Genomic DNA, 17,542 nt, shown 5'->3' with positions numbered 1-17,542 from the left:
TGTGTGCATGTAATGGTTTCTTGCTTCAGGCAAGTACCAGAATGCAGACAATGCAGAATGGAAACAACAAAATGGCCATTGCCATTCTGCTTTGCTGCATAACATAATTCTGGAATTCTAAAGAGGCCATGTGAGGCAAAACATGCTTGGGGTGGATGTCAACACAAACAGCTACCCTAAATGACCATAAATTTGGTCCATGAATTACCTGCCCTTTTTTTCTGATTCTGAGACTTCTTAGACTGTTGATTTTTGAAGCTGTTTTGAGGTTTACGTAGAACATGGGATGATATTCTACTAGAAATTGTAAGTTTCAGCAGCGAAACTAATATTTTGTGACATTCATTTGTCTCTAAAAATGCACTTTTGTGGGGGAAATTTTTGGTCATTTGGGTACCTTCTGAAATTACACGATTAAATTGCATCTGATTAGTTGAAATTGGCGCACCTTCGATCATGCTTATTTTGAACTGCAAAATCTCTTTTATGCAACATGAGAAAAGTAAAAATGTATGACTTCAAGTGGTCCAGGAATACGTAATTGATGCATAGATACATTTAGTCAAGTGTTGTCTCCTTCTTTGTAAAGGATACACAACATATTTGGTTTTCATTTTTTGATATGCAGTTTAGGATGTATGCTAACAGACGAATGTAGTGTAGAAAAGCTTCTCAGCTTTCGTCTTGGGTGTGAAAATTGCTATTAACTAGTTTCTCTGATTCCCCCATTGGTCAGGCCAGAAATTAAGCAGCCAGCAGTCATCACTTCACTGGTGATAGCTGTCACGACAGATCTGTGTAGCTGAGGGTTTGAGGCGAATAGCAGCACAATCTGTTGTGGCAGTACCAGTAATGTTGTCATTAACATCATTTAAGCAAATTTCCATAAAATAGGACGTTAAAATAGAGGGGTTATTAAGAGGTATATTACAGGTATATGCTTTGAAAACCAAACTTCTTTTCTTCATTGTTTTGGCATATCTTGAGATGTAACAGTATTGTTTGTTGTAGAGGATAGAATTTTTCACTGATGTCCTGCCTGTTGTATTTACGCAGAAAGTGTAGAAAGTTGCTTGGCTGATGACAATGTACCAAAGGCCGACCCTAAGCCGTTTAAGCCTCATATCACTCTGATGAAATTTTCTGGCGAAAGAGGACACATTTTAAGAAAACAAGGTATGAATGACTCTTTTAGTTTGACTGTCATTTGAGGAACTGGTCTTTCAATGGTAATCAGACACAAGGGGTTTAATCTCAGCCATGAAGATGGCATTTTTACATGCCACAGCTCTGACTTGGTGTCAATAGGATTTATTAATTTATTTGATGGGTGTTTTATGCGTACTCAAGAATATTTTACTTATATGACCGCAGCTAGTATTATTGTGGGAGGAAAACCAGGCAGAGCCCGCAGGAAACCATGACCATCCGCAGGTTGCTGCCAGACCTTCCCATGTACGGCCGAAGAGGAAGCCAGCATAAGCTGGGACTTGAACTCACAGTGACCGCATTGGTGAGAGGCTCCTGGGTCATTACGCTGCGCTAGTGCGTTAACAAACTGAGCCCCGGAGGCCCCATGACAATACAAGGTTGACAACACTCATCTGATGATTTGCACAGTCTAAGGTTTGTTGAAGACCAATGTGTGTGCATCATACATGACTGTCATGGTATACACAGTAAGTTGATAAATCGTGAGCATGGCATTGATGAGCAGTCGGACTTGAAAATTAATGAAAAAATTTATTTGACTCCTTTTAATGCTGAAGAATTTTTCACCTTTTACATTTTCAATTACGCTTTGTTTTTTTTTTGTACAATCTCAATCTTTATCATTACCGTATATTACATTACTACTTTATGATGCAGAGATTTTGTTACCTGTATAGCTTTTTAGGACAATCCTTGTATAATGGTGTTTTTTTTTCTATCAGGCATCAAGAAGATTGATCCTAGTTTGTATGAGAGGTTTACTGATCACGTGTTTGGATCCGACACTGTTAGATCTCTCCAGCTATGTTCCATGAACCTTCCCAAAGATGAGGAGACAGGTTATTATCACATAGAACATGAAGTCAGCTTCGGTAAGCATATTTATACCACTCTAATTCTCCAACCATTGCGCACATGAAAGTACAACTTTCAGTGCAATTTATACACATTTTTGAGTTGATTTGATGGTTGGATTGGCCAGCTTCAGGGCTTCATGAATACTGTAATTTTATCAGTCTACACAGGCTAATACCTTGACAATATGCTTGAATAAACACCTTGCAAACAAGCGAAAAGGTTGAAGAATTACAGTATTTGTGTTTTTTATTGTTTATCGGAGAGTGGTAAATATAGTACCCCTTGTCAGAAGGATGTCCCAATTCAATCCCAGATCAGGTCAAAACTGAAGCTCTGCATACACATGAGCCAGGGTTTCATACAAGTCGTCTGGATGAGCTGGTTCATCGATTGAATAAATAACTTAATAACTGGTTATACTGCTATCCTGAAGTACTTTTAACAATAACTGCAATGTGTGGCGATTATCAGTCTACAGTATCAACTAGGAGGTCAGCTTGAGTTTATATATATAGGCAGTGATAATTACTTCAGTCATTGAAGTATAGTAATGTACAAAAAATATTCAATTTTAGTATCTGAAATGGTCGATCGAAGCAAAAAAAAAATTTTCTTTGAAAGAAGAACTCAATTTTGCACAGAAAATGTTGGTTGATACGTGGAAAAAGGATTTCTATGAACCCTTAAAGAGCTTAAAACCTAACCCTATTCCGCCCTGTTGATGCATTGGGTTGTTACTGCTTGTGTGTGCGAAACAATGACACGACTGAAATTTACATGAGTTGTACTCAGACAAGGGACAAATTGAGACAATGCACCAGTGTATATGAACTGATGATTTAATATGGTAATTGTGATAACATCAAAACGGTGACTGGCTAGTTACAGGGTGGCCTGTATGTAAGCCACTATCACCATGTAACTTCACATCACATCACACCAGCAAGTTCTCCGATGATGTCACTATTGCACCAATCCTGTGACAACACATTGAGCACAGTCAATGCCTTTAATATGTGTTTTCCGCACCATAACAAGAGTAGTCGCCCCTTAATGGGCCCAAACAATATGTTGAGTTAGCTCCCCTGAAAGGTGTCAAAGGAAACTCAACAGTCCACTGTACACTGTCATGATGTCATGGTAACTACAGGCTACACACAGTTTTCCGACATTTATAACTGGTTCCAACTGAGTTGTATCATAACCATCTGTGATCTTCAGTTTGAAAGGGTTTCAGCCAATCACTGTCCAATTTTGGTCGTATTGTGTCAAAATGGTAACAGCAGAAAGGTCTGCACTTGCTTACTAAGGAACACAAAAGAAAAAGTTGCTGTTTGTTGCTTGTAGTCATGCTAGTTGTCTTAAATTCGTTTGTTATTTCATCAGCGACTGCCAAGAAATTCCACTCACATTTATGCATTTATACTCTTTTATATTTTTTTTTTTTTCAAAACAAACAAAAAGAGTTTTGTAGTATCAAATTTTAAAGGCCAAATTGTTGAAGTGCTCATGAAAGCTGCTGATAGACTGAGCATCTAAACATGAAAATTTGTTTTTTGGCCTAATTTCATTAATTCCGTTAAAGCCATTTATTATCTTCATGTTAGACTTCCTTTTTTGTGTATTCTGTGATGAGATACTTTCACCATTGAAGTAGATTCTATCCAGGTGGATGAAAGGATGCATAAAAAGGTACCATAAAAATAAGATAATGATTATGATTTTAAGGGAAATGAATTGGAAAAAGATGGTATTTGAGGCATATTTTATATCTTTTTGTAACACCTATATTTTATGCATATTTTTCATCAGTGAACTTTAATATTTATACTCTGAACAGCTTTCACTTTTTCCCCTTCAAAGTATTTATTTATTTATTTATTTGATTGGTGCTTTACGCTGTACTCAAGAATGTTTCACTTATACGATGACGGCCAGCATTATGGGTGGGGGGGGGGGGGGGGGGGGAACCCATGACCATCCATCCGCAGGTTGCTGTCAGACCTTCCCACTTACGGCTGGAGAGGACGCCAGCATGAGCTGGACTTGAACTCACAGCGACTGCATTGGTGAGAGTCTCCTGGGTCTTGACAGCTATCACCATTGTCACCACTGCAAGCTATTTAATTTGTTGTTTAAAACTATTTTTATGCACCGAAAACTGATGAGAAGGGGTTTTTTTTTTGGTATGGGTTCTTTTATATGATAGAACACATTCTAAGCTTCAAATGAAGAAATAAAAAGCGAAAGTTTCATGTATCCTTTAAGCATGTTACTTGTGTTATTGTTAGTGACAAGTATTCATTTTAAACCGACCTGTCTTTAAGGGACATTTTGCTCAAAGAGATACAGATTTTTGGAGTTGCTTCAGTTAAATTCAAAAATGAGTTGCACTGGATTCCCAACGAAATGCCGTAGGCTTATGTTTTTCGAAAAGTGCCAGTAAAGAGGATTACAGGAAGAAATCGGTCACGAAACTTTCTGCCCGACCAGATAACATGCAAATGAAGCAGCACAGAGATTCCCACCATGCAACATTTGCTCATGGATCACAAATGTAAACAAAATAACATTTAAAAGCGATTTATAAGTAAACTAACTACAAACTTTTTTTTTATTGACCATGTGTTATAAAGTATTCATAATACACAATGATTTGTACAGTTGAATAATTCAAGTTACATGCTAGGCTGCACAATTACCACAGAGTGCAGTGGCTGACATTTGAATTTCGCTGAATATCTCCCATAGTCTACACTACAAGGCGAGGTAATCCATCCAAAAATAGTCATTTTACAGCCATATTTCTAAATAAAGCGACTGGAGTGAGTGGACAGTCAAAGGGAAAGCCTGGAGAAAACTGAACATTTGAATGTGCACTCAAAGTTAGGCACATGTCAGTATTGTCTCTTTAACATGTCTCTTTAACAAATATTTGTTTTTCTGCACACCTGCTGTATTATTTTACATTATATTTGAACACTGGTATATGCCAGTAATGTGAAGCTGTAGTAGGCCCCTTTAGTTAAAGCTGCCTTTGCTCACAGATCAGTTACCGGCCCGGATAGCACAGTTGGTAGAGCGTCCGCTTCGGGACCGGTAGATCCAGGATCAATCCTTGATCGAGTCACACCTAAGACTTTAAAAGAGGAAGTTGTAACTTCCTCGCTTGGCGTTCAGCATTAAGGGTGATCAGTATATATCATTATCATTATATTATCAGTATAATGGCTCGGGTGGGGCGGCTTACTTGCCTTCGGTAAGTCGTCTCAGTGAAGCAGCACTAGATAAAAGAGCGGTGGAAATCCCTCCTGCAACAAGGAGGCACATTACATGTACGTGCACCCTAAGGATTCCTTCATCGTCATATGACTGAAAAATTGTTGAGTACGACGTTAAACCCCAAGCACTCACTCACTCACAGATCAGATTTGCATAAAATAAAAGGAAAGTAGCTCTAAATATTGAAGTTATAATTATTAATTTAAATTTCTGTTACTTTGCTTGTGCCAGGATCTTTATATTTCTCAGAATCATATTTTTTTGTTTGTAGGGCTGTTTGGAAACGGTAATGAAAACCTGAACCCAGATTCTCAAGTGAATTTGCCTGAATCAGGTGAAGAGAGTGCTGGGAGGCTTGATGATCCGTCATTGTTAAGTGGGGATTCTGAGAAAAGTGCCATTAAGGCTTATGATCAGTCTGTGTCTAGTAGGGATTCTGAGAAAAGTGCCATTAAGGGTGGTGATCAGTCTGTGTTAAGTGGGTATTCAGAGAAAAGTGCCACTAAATTTGGCAGTGGGTCTGTGTTAAGTGGGGATTCTGAGAAAAGTGCCATTAAGGCTGAAGACCTGTCAGTGTTAAGTGGGGATTTTGAGAAAAGTGCCATTAAGACTGAAGATCAGTCTGTGTTAAGTGGGGATTCTGAGAAAAGTGCCATTAAGGCTGAAGACCTGTCAGTGTTAAGTGGGGATTTTGAGAAAAGTGCCATTAAGACTGAAGATCAGTCTGTGTTAAGTGGGGATTCTGAGAAAAGTGCCATTAAGGGTGATGATCAGTCTGTGATAAGTGGAGAGACTGAAAAAGTGGCACTACATAGAGTGTGACAATGTTGTGGAAAACTCTGTTAAGCACAATGGTCAGCCTGTGTTGAGTGACCATTTTGACAAAAGTGTCGATGAAAATGGTGAATAATCCATCTTAAGTGAAAATACTGAAAAATGTTTTGTTAAGTATGGTGATTAATCTGTGTTCAGTGAAAATACTGAGAAAAGTGCTAAGAAGTATGATCATTGCTGATCAATTTGTCTATGAATAATGTTGAATATGGAGAAAGGCAATGGCAGATATGTGTTAAGTGGTCACTCTGATGACGCATTGCAACATGCAGTATTGGTATTTACACATGTACATGAAATATAACTCTGACACCAGATTTTTAGATTTATGGTAAAAGGAAATTTATACACTTTTTTTTTCCTTGTTAAATATTTAATATCTTGTTGAAAATGTTTTTACTGTAACAACATGCAGTATTGGTATTTATATATGTACATGTAATAAAACTCTTCTGGACAGTAAATTTTTGTTTTGATGACCTTGTCTGTTTGAGCTCTCTGAGTTCATGCATTCTTACATGTAGCACAGCACTGCTGTTGGTCGATTTCTAGCCATCATGTGGTGATAATATTGAGAAATGCAATCAATCAAATGCAACATTGTAAAGTAATTGACAGTCAGACGTTTTTGAATAAACTACATGTAACATTAAATGGTGGTCTGTTATTGAAACTTTAAAGATCAAGGGGAAGCTACAGGACTAGATATATCTTTTGTACAATTTTATATGATAAAACTTGATATATGATGATATATTGTACAGGTAAGGCAATTTATTAATTCTATTGGAATGAAGTTTATAGGTACATGTACCGCTAAAGGTAGGTTTATAGTAGAAGGTCTTTTTTGTGAAAACATTATTGTTACAAACATGAACTAGAATTGTGTTGGGATTAAATGAATTATGTATCATAATTTAAGTGTTGTTTTTTTTTGTTTTTTTTTGGAAGGTACATGTAAACTGTGTCTAGTTATGTGTGAGCAAAATGAGTTTAAGTGGCAGACCGAACTGGTTGTTCCAAGTTAATATAAATTTTTATGGGTCTATGAAATTTGTATATTTAGTGAGCAATTGCATAGCATACTGTTGATACATGCACTTGTATTCAAATACATACAAACCCCTGACACCAAATTTTTAGGTTTATGGTAAAAGGAAATTTATACACTTTTTTTTCCTTGTTAAAAATTTAATATCTTGTTGAAAATGTTGAAAATGTTTTTACTGCAACAACATGCAGTTTTGGTATTTATATTTGTACATGTAATAAAACTCTTTATGGACAATAAATTTTTGTTTTGATGAACATGTCTGTTTGAGCTCTCTGACCACAAAGTTCATGCATTCTCAAATGTAGGCCAGCCCTGCTGTTGGTTGATTTCTGGTTGACGGAAGTAAATTTCTGTACTGCCTGGTTTATGAGTGCTACAAATTTTGCACATGTAAAGATTGTATCATTACATAAGAAGTCAGTGATCACAATAGTAGGCCTACAAATCAGGGTCCTAAATAAATACTCCAGGGTCCAGTTTCACAGAGCGACGTACTACATTTTTTTTTAACATACCTTTGTCGTGTGATATTTGGAATGTCACTGTTACTATACCATTGTCTTATACATGTATGTGGGATTATCATACGTGCACAACATCTTTGTGAAACTGGGCCCAGGGTTTTCCAGTCTTTTCATGCTGATTTTCAATGGAAATCCTGGACATTCCACAGCCAGAAAATTTGCAGACCTATATGCGTAACTGTATGACCAGTCCTGCTTTGTTTCTTTTTTGTTTTTTTCTTACTTTTTTTTTAGACCATTAATCAACGTTCTCGGTATACATGTATATGGAGGTTAAGTTACATCGTCACCAATGGAGTTACTGAACTAATCAATGCCTCCCATGATGTTTAGAGACCTAAGAATAGCACCAATACCATCACATTTGATATCGGAGCTCTCATTGGCTTATACATGTAATTCAATCTACTCAATGAACCCTCTAATTGACCTCGATCCTGTTCAAATCAAAGAGGAAGTAGTATGAGGTTGAGTGAATAAGGTGTTGTGCCTTTCATTCACCAGGTCACAAGATACCTGGGTTCAATACTGCGCGTCCGTTAATTTTTAATTTTTGGGCCGTTGGTGGCAATAAGAGTTATATGCGTCAGATGGTCTCTAGCCTCGTGTGTCAATAGGCCTATAGCATATGACATACCGATATCGAATGAATAAAAAACAAACAAACAAAAAATGCCAGTCTGGAATTCAAACATGTATGTCATGGTCTTAAGGAAAAACATCTGAAAAAACTATTAAAATAACTATTTAAATCTTATCATCTGGAATTTGCATCGTTTTTTATGCTTTCTTCTATTTTTGTGGTAATGTCGACTTTGTGTGTGTGTGTGTGTGTGTGTGTGTGTGTGTGTGTGTACCTGTACTTGCATTAGATTTGCATGGTGAATCAGTTTATGGCCGTGTGTTTTCACTGCAAACGCGAATAATACAACTGTACAAATGCAGTTACAGATACTTATAGTAGTAGGCCTATACTATTGGCATGTATTAATCATTTGAAAGACCTAGAGATCTAGAGGGTCTAAACCCGGGAAGGGCAGTAGAACTTCAGGCTCATAAATGTAATTTTAACGAAACAACTACCGGTTATTAGTAAACTTCTGACTGACCACGTTCACATTCTGGTAAAATAAACAATTTTGTTTCAAATAAGATATAGCGAAGCCATTTTTTTTTCTTCAAGTTTGCGAAAACAAACTGCATGTGACATAAGGATTATCTCCCTCTACCACTAGAGTGCGCCACTATGACGTAACCATCGTGCTGTCACTTGCAACTAAGGACGCGTTAGAGAGGACACCGAAATCTAGTTTGGTTTAAAACTGAAAAAAAGTGCTATGTAGTTCCTTCGTTCCATTAAAATGAAAGACAGTTGGGAAGTGAATTCATAGCGGCTGTTAGTAGATATGGGAACGGGAGTTAGCCGCTCTCCAGCGAGCGGTGTCGGAGCGAACCCTCGCGCTGTTTACATGGATAGGCGAGCCAAACAAGTAAAACAGGTGCGTGGTATTGAAGTTTGAGGAATAATGTGAGAAACTTTGGCCAGTAGACATTCGACCATCCGCATACTAATAGGTCTGGTTTTATTCCCCCCACTGAATGCAAAATAGCTATTCTTAAGTACCGGTAGTCCTTACGAAAATGCCAAATTAATATATTTAGGCCCTACATAAATCCCTATACACAGGCCTACATGTACAGTTGATGTACTTCAGTGCTGCATAAAGCGATAGAAAGGGGGTCATCATCATGACATGTACAAACACTATCATCTTGATCATATACTAGTAATAAATGTAGTCTTTCTATGCATCTTTTATGCAGATGCCATATACATGTCTAATGAACCATTAAATAAAAGGTCCCCCAGCAACCTACGGATGGTCATGGGTTTCCTGCGGGGTTCTCCCACCATAATGCTTGCTGCCATCATATAAATGAAATATTCTTGAAAACGACGTAAAACACCAATCAAGTAAATAAATAAATAAATTAAATAAAGTTGGGGTTTTTTTTTATATTTAAAATGAGAATAATTGCACACTGAGGCATTCTGTCTTGTCTGTGCATGACTTGTACTTTTGCAGACCTCACCCTTTTCACAAAACCTTATGAATAACTATGTGTAACGTTTCTCATATATCACATTACCCAATGGCATATTTTATCCTGGACAGGATCATTTCCTGAGAAAAGGCAATTTTTGAAGCATCGTGAACTGAATGTTCCAAAAACTGTTATATATACATGTATCACAAAAAAATACTTGTATGTTACTTTCATGTTTTTAATCATTGTGCTCTTATTTTTGAATTCTGCAGAATTTAAAACTTGATGTGCCAGTGTTAGTGGACATTGAGCATGGCTCAATTCATTACCGGTATAGTCAGAAGGGAGGCAAAGCAGTGAGCCGGAGGATTGAACAGCCACATGAAGGAGATGACAGAGTGAAGAAAGCTGACTACTTCTACCATTCCAGATTGCAGGATTTTGGCAAAGGTAAGTAATCTGCATGTGTATGTTTGTGTAGGCATCATAAGGTGTAAATGGAAGTTGTTTCTGTTTCAGTGGTATATTTTATAACCCTTAGAGAGTCGTTCCAAAAAGTGGTACATACGTCATACCACATGCAAATTAATTGACAAGTTAAACAGTTTAACACTTACAAATTCAGTGTTCATACAGTGTTGTTTTGTTGATGATATGAATACTTAAATCGCCAGTATTTAGACCTAGATGACCTATGATATAATGACATGTAACGGTCAAGTAGAGAATACTAAATATTAGGGGAATACTAAATAAAGACTGTTGCAACATTTTGGTGTTGGTCTTACCAGTGGTGTTCTTCATTTTGTTTCAGATGCTTCTTACAACAAGGAAAATAACTGGAAATTCTACTATGTATCAAAAGGCCCAAATAGTGCCCACCAGAAGAAGGTATATTACGTGTTTGGGAAGGGGAATATCACCTCAGTGGATGGCAAGGTCACCAAGCCGTCTGAGGTCAAAGACATGGATGAATTTACCTGGCCCTCTGAACACAAACTCGCTCATCCTACAGACATGTTTTACACCCTTGAACTGCCAGAAGGTAACTGTCACCCAGACCGAATGTACTTTGTATTTCTGACATTGTATTATTTGTGTTTTAAAGGCTTCTTAATAGCTCTGCAAGAGATGTCGTATGTCTTTTGAATAACAACTCTGGAAAAGTTGGTCCAGATAAATGCCCTTAGTGACAACATTGTCATGTCATAATTATTGTAAGGCTGATTGCAAAACCCACTGTCCAACTTAGCAAATTCCTAAACTTCTGATATCATACACATGTAGGCCTATCCTGTGTTCTGAGTAGGCAGTTAGGATTTCAAGTTCTAACAGCCTGCCTGTCTGTGTCATTGTAAAGTATGATTGGTTATGGGAAACATTACTCAGATTACCTGGCCCATGAACAGGACTAGGCATAGTGCCATCTGGTGGTTGTTTAAGGGAGGATAACTCAGTGACAGTTAATTCAACGGTAATGGACTGTACTAGTGTTACAGTATTGTTTCCAGTGTACAAAACCTCCAAAGTGACTACATACTGTAAATTATATTTAAATTTAATATAAAATAACGACTTTTTATGTGAATTTTGTGTGTGACCAGCTGAAATTAGCTCTTTCTCCAGGTGTACAGACATCTTGAGGACTGATTTGTACTCTTTGCAACTACAAGAATACATGTACATGTGCTTTAGTTTTTTGATAGCCATCAGGTATATGTGAAACGAGCACATCCCAAAAGGTACAAGTATGTATACTGAAGTAATATCCTGACATAAGGCCGCAGTCATTCTATCTGAAACGGAGGCATATTGCCTCTACACCTCTGTCCCTCTAAGTGTTCAAATTGTGCAGTGTATACTCTTTTCTTTTTGAATGAAATTAATGTTATGGTATATATATATTTGTTCATGTAGGTTATGTGGATGATTCGGACACTGACTTGCTGCTGGAGGATTTGGATTCCACAGCTGATAAAAGCCTGATTGGGTGAGTGGAGAGAGTCCTGGGGGCCAGGGTCTGATTGGGTGATTGGAGAGGGTCTTGGGGCCCAGGGTCTGATTGGGCGAGTGGAGAGGGTCTTGGGGGCCAGGGTCTGATTGGGCGAGTGGAGAGAGTTTTTGAGGGCCAGGTTGGATAAGTGGTGAGGGCTAAGGACTTAAAACTGGTTGGGCAAGTGGTAAGCGTCTAAGGACCTTGGCCTGGTTGGGTAAGTGGTGAGGGTCTAAGGAGCTAGGTCTGATTGGGTAAAGCGATGAGGGTTTGAGGGCCTACATGTATGTCTGGTTCAGTAGGTGGTGAGGATCTAAGGACCAGGGGCCTCCGTGGCTCAGTCGGTTAGCGTGCTAGCGCAGCGTAATGACCCAGGAGCCTCTCGCCAATGTGGTCGCTGTGAGTTCAAGTCCAGCTCATGCTGGCTTCCTCTCTGGCCGTAAGTGGGAAGGTCTGCCAGCAACCTGCGGATGGTCGTGGGTTTCCCCCGGGCTGTGTCTGGTTTCCACCCACCATAATTCTGGCCGCCGTCGTATAAGTGAAATATTCTTGAGTACGGCGTAAAACACCAATCAAAAAAAAAAAAAAAATTCTAAGGACCAATGCTTGGTTGGGTGAGTAATGTGGGCCTAAAGACCAATGTCTAGCATGTCTGGTTGGGTGAGTAATGCAGGTCTAAGGGACAATGCTTGGTTGGGTGAGTAATGAGAATCTAAGGGGCTGGGTCTGATTGGGTTTGGGCCCATGACACAGGCTTAATCTTACAGATTAATAGACCCCAAAGAAAGGATGACATCTTGATGTACACTTGGACAGTGAATATGCTCATTGTTTGACGTCAAGTCTCCCATATCCCTATCTACATGTATATCAGACAAAATACTTTGCTTTTCATTGGACAACAATGGTCAAGTGGGGTACAGATATATTTTCAAATCCTTCAGACGACATCAAATGTGTGTGCTGAGTAGGTTATCTCCCTTAATGGTTGTCAATAATCATTGTGTAACCATGTAACTCATAGTATTATACCTTTGCGCTGGGCAAACATGGGGAATTTAAGTTGATTATAATGTCAAAACAGTAAGTAAAATAAACTGCCTGTCCTATGGATGTCTGAAATGTTTCTGTATTTGCAAAACAGACACAAATTGACATTGACCATGTGGATAAAAAGGATACTGGGTTCAGTCAATTACATACTGTTTGGCATTTACATGGAGATGTCTGATAAAGCATTTAAACAGGCTGAAAGAAGTGTCTTAATTGGATGTTTTCAGATTGACGTTAAACCACAACGACTCAGCTGAGGACTTGAAGAAAAGGCTGGCTGTCAAGATTCTCAAAGCCGCATCAAACATCCACATCTACTTCATGGGACAGGAATTAAGGTAATGGTATCTTTGTCAGTGAGTACGACGACATGTGAGGACGAAAAAGAAAAGCTCACTGCATCATTTGAGTTAGTACCCTAATTCCTCAATCTTTTCACTTTTCAAAGAATAACACGAGTCTACACAGAATAATGCCTTCAGAATATGCTTGAATAAACATGCAAAAAAGGTTGAAGAATTACAGCACATGTAGGACTCTGCAGGTTGTGGTGATTTCCTCCAAGTTGAGCTATCTGGTTTTCTCCACTCATGTATATACACCTGGCATGACATGTTATTGTAATTTAAAGCACAGAGTGAAACAAAGAAATCAGTCTTACTGGTGCTGCTTGTAATTGGCATATAAGTATGTGTGTGAATTAGGTGATATGTTTATCTCTTCATTTTCTTCTGTCATTTGATTGGTGTTTTATGTCGTACTCAGGACCATTCTACAAATATTGACATGGTACATGTTGATGGATTGATACTGGTACAAACCAAATACCCGACAATTCACATGAACCATCTGCATTAAAGTGGTCACGCTTTGATATCATATGTTACGTGGTGACCTGCAGCTGGTCGTGGGTTTTCCCAGGGGCTTACCCGATTTCCTTCCACTGTAATGCTGGCCGTCATAGTATACTGTTAATCTTCAACCTTTTCAACCTCCGAAGCTGTTTTTTCAGTGGAATTTATGACATGCAGTATGAAAAATTGCAATAAAGTGATTTGTTTGTGTAAGTAAAGATGTAAGTGTCATAAAACTGTGCAAATTATTTCTCTGCACCCCACAGTTATCTTGGAATATTTCAATATTTTAGAGGCAGTTGAAAAGGTTGAAGAATTAGGGTACCTATAATATTTTTTAATGTGGCGTTAAAAAGCTCAAACCACATAAATAAATAAGTTTAATGCAGTCAATGCTTTGAACTACAAATTATTTTGTCAAACGCACTTATTTGTCAAATCTAAATTTCTCCTTAAACTCCACTTTATGTGCTAATCCTAAGTTTCACGTTTATAGACAAAAATGTCTGTTCCTTTCTCATTTTAACAGGAATGAAGATATCATTGGGGATTTGAGAGATGAAGAAAGGAGAGATGCATCTCTGTTCAAAGTTTTGCTGAAGATTATGTAGATGATTATTGCTGATGTGTTTAGTTGTTACAGCGACATGTGTATTCACGTATTTAAAAGTACAGTGGAAAAATGTACACTTTGAAATACATGTATCAAATGATGACTGTCATGATTTTGTAAAAATACCCTAATATCATGATTTTGTATAAATACCCTATGTCATGATTTTGTATAAATACCTTACTATCATGATTTTGTATAAATACCCTACTCTCATCATTGTGTAAGTCCATATATGCATTGAAAGCATTGTGGCGTCCTTGGCTGAGGTGGTTAGCATGCCAGAGAGGGGCAATGACGCAGGAGCCTCTCACCAGTGCAGTCGCCGCGAGTTCAAGCCCAGCTTATGCTGGCTTCCTCTCCTACTGAACATGGGAAGGTTTGCCAACAACCTGCAGATGGTTGTGGGTTTCCTCAGGGCTCTGTGCATTTTCATCCTGCTATATCGCTGGCAGCCGTCGTATCAGTGAAATATTCTTGAGTGTGGCATGAAACACCAATCAAATAAGTCAGATAAAAAGAAAGCATTACTGTTTGTGGGTAGAGCATTTTTTTATCTATTTTTCAATGTGTTGCAAATGCATTATGATTTCTGGAACATACTTTTGCGTGTATGGGTTGGAAATATTTCAGTTATTGTAGACAATTGGTGTTATCAAGAACCCGTGGACATGCACTTTGAAAGCAGATATATTGAAGAGCTCATTCAGTGCTTTGTGTAGAATTGTTACTATAGGTCTTCTGCAATGTCAGCCAATATGCTAATCCATGTCAGAAAAGAGGGGTTTCGATTTCGAAATCTCCTATCGCTAAAGGTAAAAATAGTCCTACTGTATCATGTGACCTGTCACAAATGTAAGGTAACTATTGCGGGATCACATTTACTATAGCCTTGGCATCTGAAAAAAGTTTCTGAAAAAGTTGTTGAGAGCAGACAAATCATGGAGAAAGTTAAAGAGCTGAACGTTTGAGAACTAGAGACGTTCCTAAAGCAAAGAGATGTCATTTGTGCCTATAGAACAGTCAGTGGGACAAGTGATCTGTAATTAATGTCTACAAAGAGTGCCTGACATTTTTCACAAGTCATGATACAGGGGAACTATTTTTACCTTCAATGACAAAGAGTTAGAACTTGAAACTCCTCTGTTGTGAATCCGATGATCAAAGATGTTTTTGGTTGAAATGATTTGCAGTACTGCATATATTTCTACAGGTACGAGATATTACATGTAGTTGTGCATTGCTGAATTTTGATAAAGCTGTTTCTGTTTTAATTTATCAATTAGTAAAGTGAAGGTACGTGTACATCATACTTATATATACAAGTACATGTATCATTCTATGTGTTTGTACAATGGTAAACATTGCCCACCTGAACAAGTTAGTTCCAAGCTGTGTATAAAACACATCATTCTCTGCTAAAATATGCAGTAGGCCCTGGGCCTAGTGCTTGTGAGATATGTGTGTTCTGACCACAACTATAGACAGAAACAATGACCTATATCAAAAAAAGGACAAAACTGTGCAGGGATTGGACCCAAAATGTTTAACTTTAGTATGTATAGCATAAAAATAGGTATTCGTTCTTAAATATGAATACGTCGAGAACATATTTTTGAGATTTGAAATATATGTACATTATATTTTTCTTTTGAAATGAGCAAATTGCTCGCTGCTGGAATATGACCGAATGATAGCATGTACCAAATACAGTATTATATGCAGTGGCTTGCACTATGCTGAAAGCAATAGAAAAACTCACTAAATTTGGTCATATATGGTATTTAATATGCACACGCCGTATCAACAATGAAATATCCCCTTTGTGTTGTTGCGTTCTACATGTGTGCAAAACCTGAGCTCAATAAATGCAATACTTTTGAGATGTCACCTCCAACATTTTGTTTAACATTAATTCTAATACACGACCCACTAAGTCAGGAATTCAGTGATTTACGGTATTTAATATGTACACGCCAAATCAAAGATGGAATATCCCCCTTGTGTTATTTTAAGATGCCACCCCTAATATTTTGTTTAATGGTGCTTTCCCTGTTATTGAATACAAACGTTCAGGGTATGACATAAGCTACAGTACAGGCGAGTTAAAAACCTGTTATCATTTCAACCAATGTCTTATTCTTACCCTTCTTGAATCATTGATGCGTAAGACCTTTTCCTAAACCTGACTGGTGCTTAACACCATTCTGAAGGATAGTTCACTTATTTGATGGCGATCAGTCAGTTTTGTGGGTGGAGTAAACCAGATGCCTGGCAGAAATCACCAACCTTTGACAAGTTACTGATGAACTTGCCCACTTCAACACACGACGACAGTATTGGTGAGAGTCCCCTGGATCACAGGAGCTGTGTATGTAGCATGATAACAATGTGTACATGAACAGAGTACAAGAAATCAAAGACCTATGTTCCAAGCTTGATCATCCTATCAAAACTAAATGAATTAGGGTGGTATGCAGTTAATAAAATACATTTCATTATTTATATAAAGGTGAAATGACAGGATTTACCTTCACTGATGAAAGTGATACCTTGCTCAGTCGGCTACATGTATCACTTTTGTAATTACATTTTGATGCTTAATTTATACCTAGATGTCACGATGTCAAAACAGCTGAATGTCATTATACAAGTTTAGCCAACTTCAACATTCCTACGTCACACATCAAAACACGATGTCATACAAAACGCCATGTACACATGTACCTCATGCAGCTAAAATATTCAATCTGAAAACGTTGAAAACAAAATCATTGTATTATCAAAATATATAGTAGACACAATATATTGCACAGTGAAGGTCAGAGACCGTAAATATTGCTCTCGTGAAAGGTGGAAATGATAATCCACGAGACGCGAAGCAGTGAGCGTGTGCATAACCTTCACTCTGCTATATCCTTTATTTAATTTGTCACAAAAAAATGGACCTTGGACAAAGTGAAATGACAAAAAGCAAGAGTTCTTCAATTTTTATTATGCATACATGTACAGAGCATACTGTATATCAGAAAATGGTTGTTGGATATAAGAGTACGGCCCAATCCTAACGATATACAATACCCTAGGCATATCTTGATCGGATGTGGGGCAGATCTTACCAATACCCTAGGCATATCTCAATCGGATGTGGGGTAGATCTTACGCGGATCCTACGGCCATGATTGGCGGCCCATGCGCGGATGTTAACACCATCAT

The 17,542-nt window shown here is 37.9% G+C and overlaps 1 protein-coding gene across 1 annotated transcript; it reads left to right on the top strand.

Moving 5' to 3' along the window:
• Positions 1-9,047: 9,047 nt before the first annotated feature.
• LOC135471345 (uncharacterized) lies at positions 9,048-16,215 on the top strand. Its single transcript, XM_064750548.1, has 6 exons — positions 9,048-9,263; positions 10,086-10,263; positions 10,628-10,858; positions 11,731-11,803; positions 13,087-13,197; positions 14,243-16,215. Exons 1-6 carry the CDS (start codon positions 9,171-9,173, stop codon positions 14,322-14,324), a joined length of 768 nt encoding a protein of 255 aa, XP_064606618.1. The 5' UTR covers positions 9,048-9,170; the 3' UTR covers positions 14,325-16,215.
• Positions 16,216-17,542: the final 1,327 nt, after the last annotated feature.

Source organism: Liolophura sinensis, chromosome 7 (assembly GCF_032854445.1).
Source record: "Liolophura sinensis isolate JHLJ2023 chromosome 7, CUHK_Ljap_v2, whole genome shotgun sequence".
Taxonomy (NCBI): domain Eukaryota; kingdom Metazoa; phylum Mollusca; class Polyplacophora; order Chitonida; family Chitonidae; genus Liolophura; species Liolophura sinensis.
The sequence above is the reverse complement of the archived record's forward strand: the minus strand, read 5'-3'. Positions and strand labels throughout refer to the sequence as shown.

Bases quoted from the DNA above. Each gene is read 5' to 3' on its own strand.
- LOC135471345 (XM_064750548.1), top strand. From the start codon at position 9,171: ATGGGAACGGGAGTTAGCCGCTCTCCAGCGAGCGGTGTCGGAGCGAAC. The intron at 9,264-10,085 runs GTGCGTGGTATT...TGAATTCTGCAG, and splicing joins GAGCCAAACAAGTAAAACAG to AATTTAAAACTTGATGTGCC. The intron at 10,264-10,627 runs GTAAGTAATCTG...ATTTTGTTTCAG, and splicing joins ATTGCAGGATTTTGGCAAAG to ATGCTTCTTACAACAAGGAA.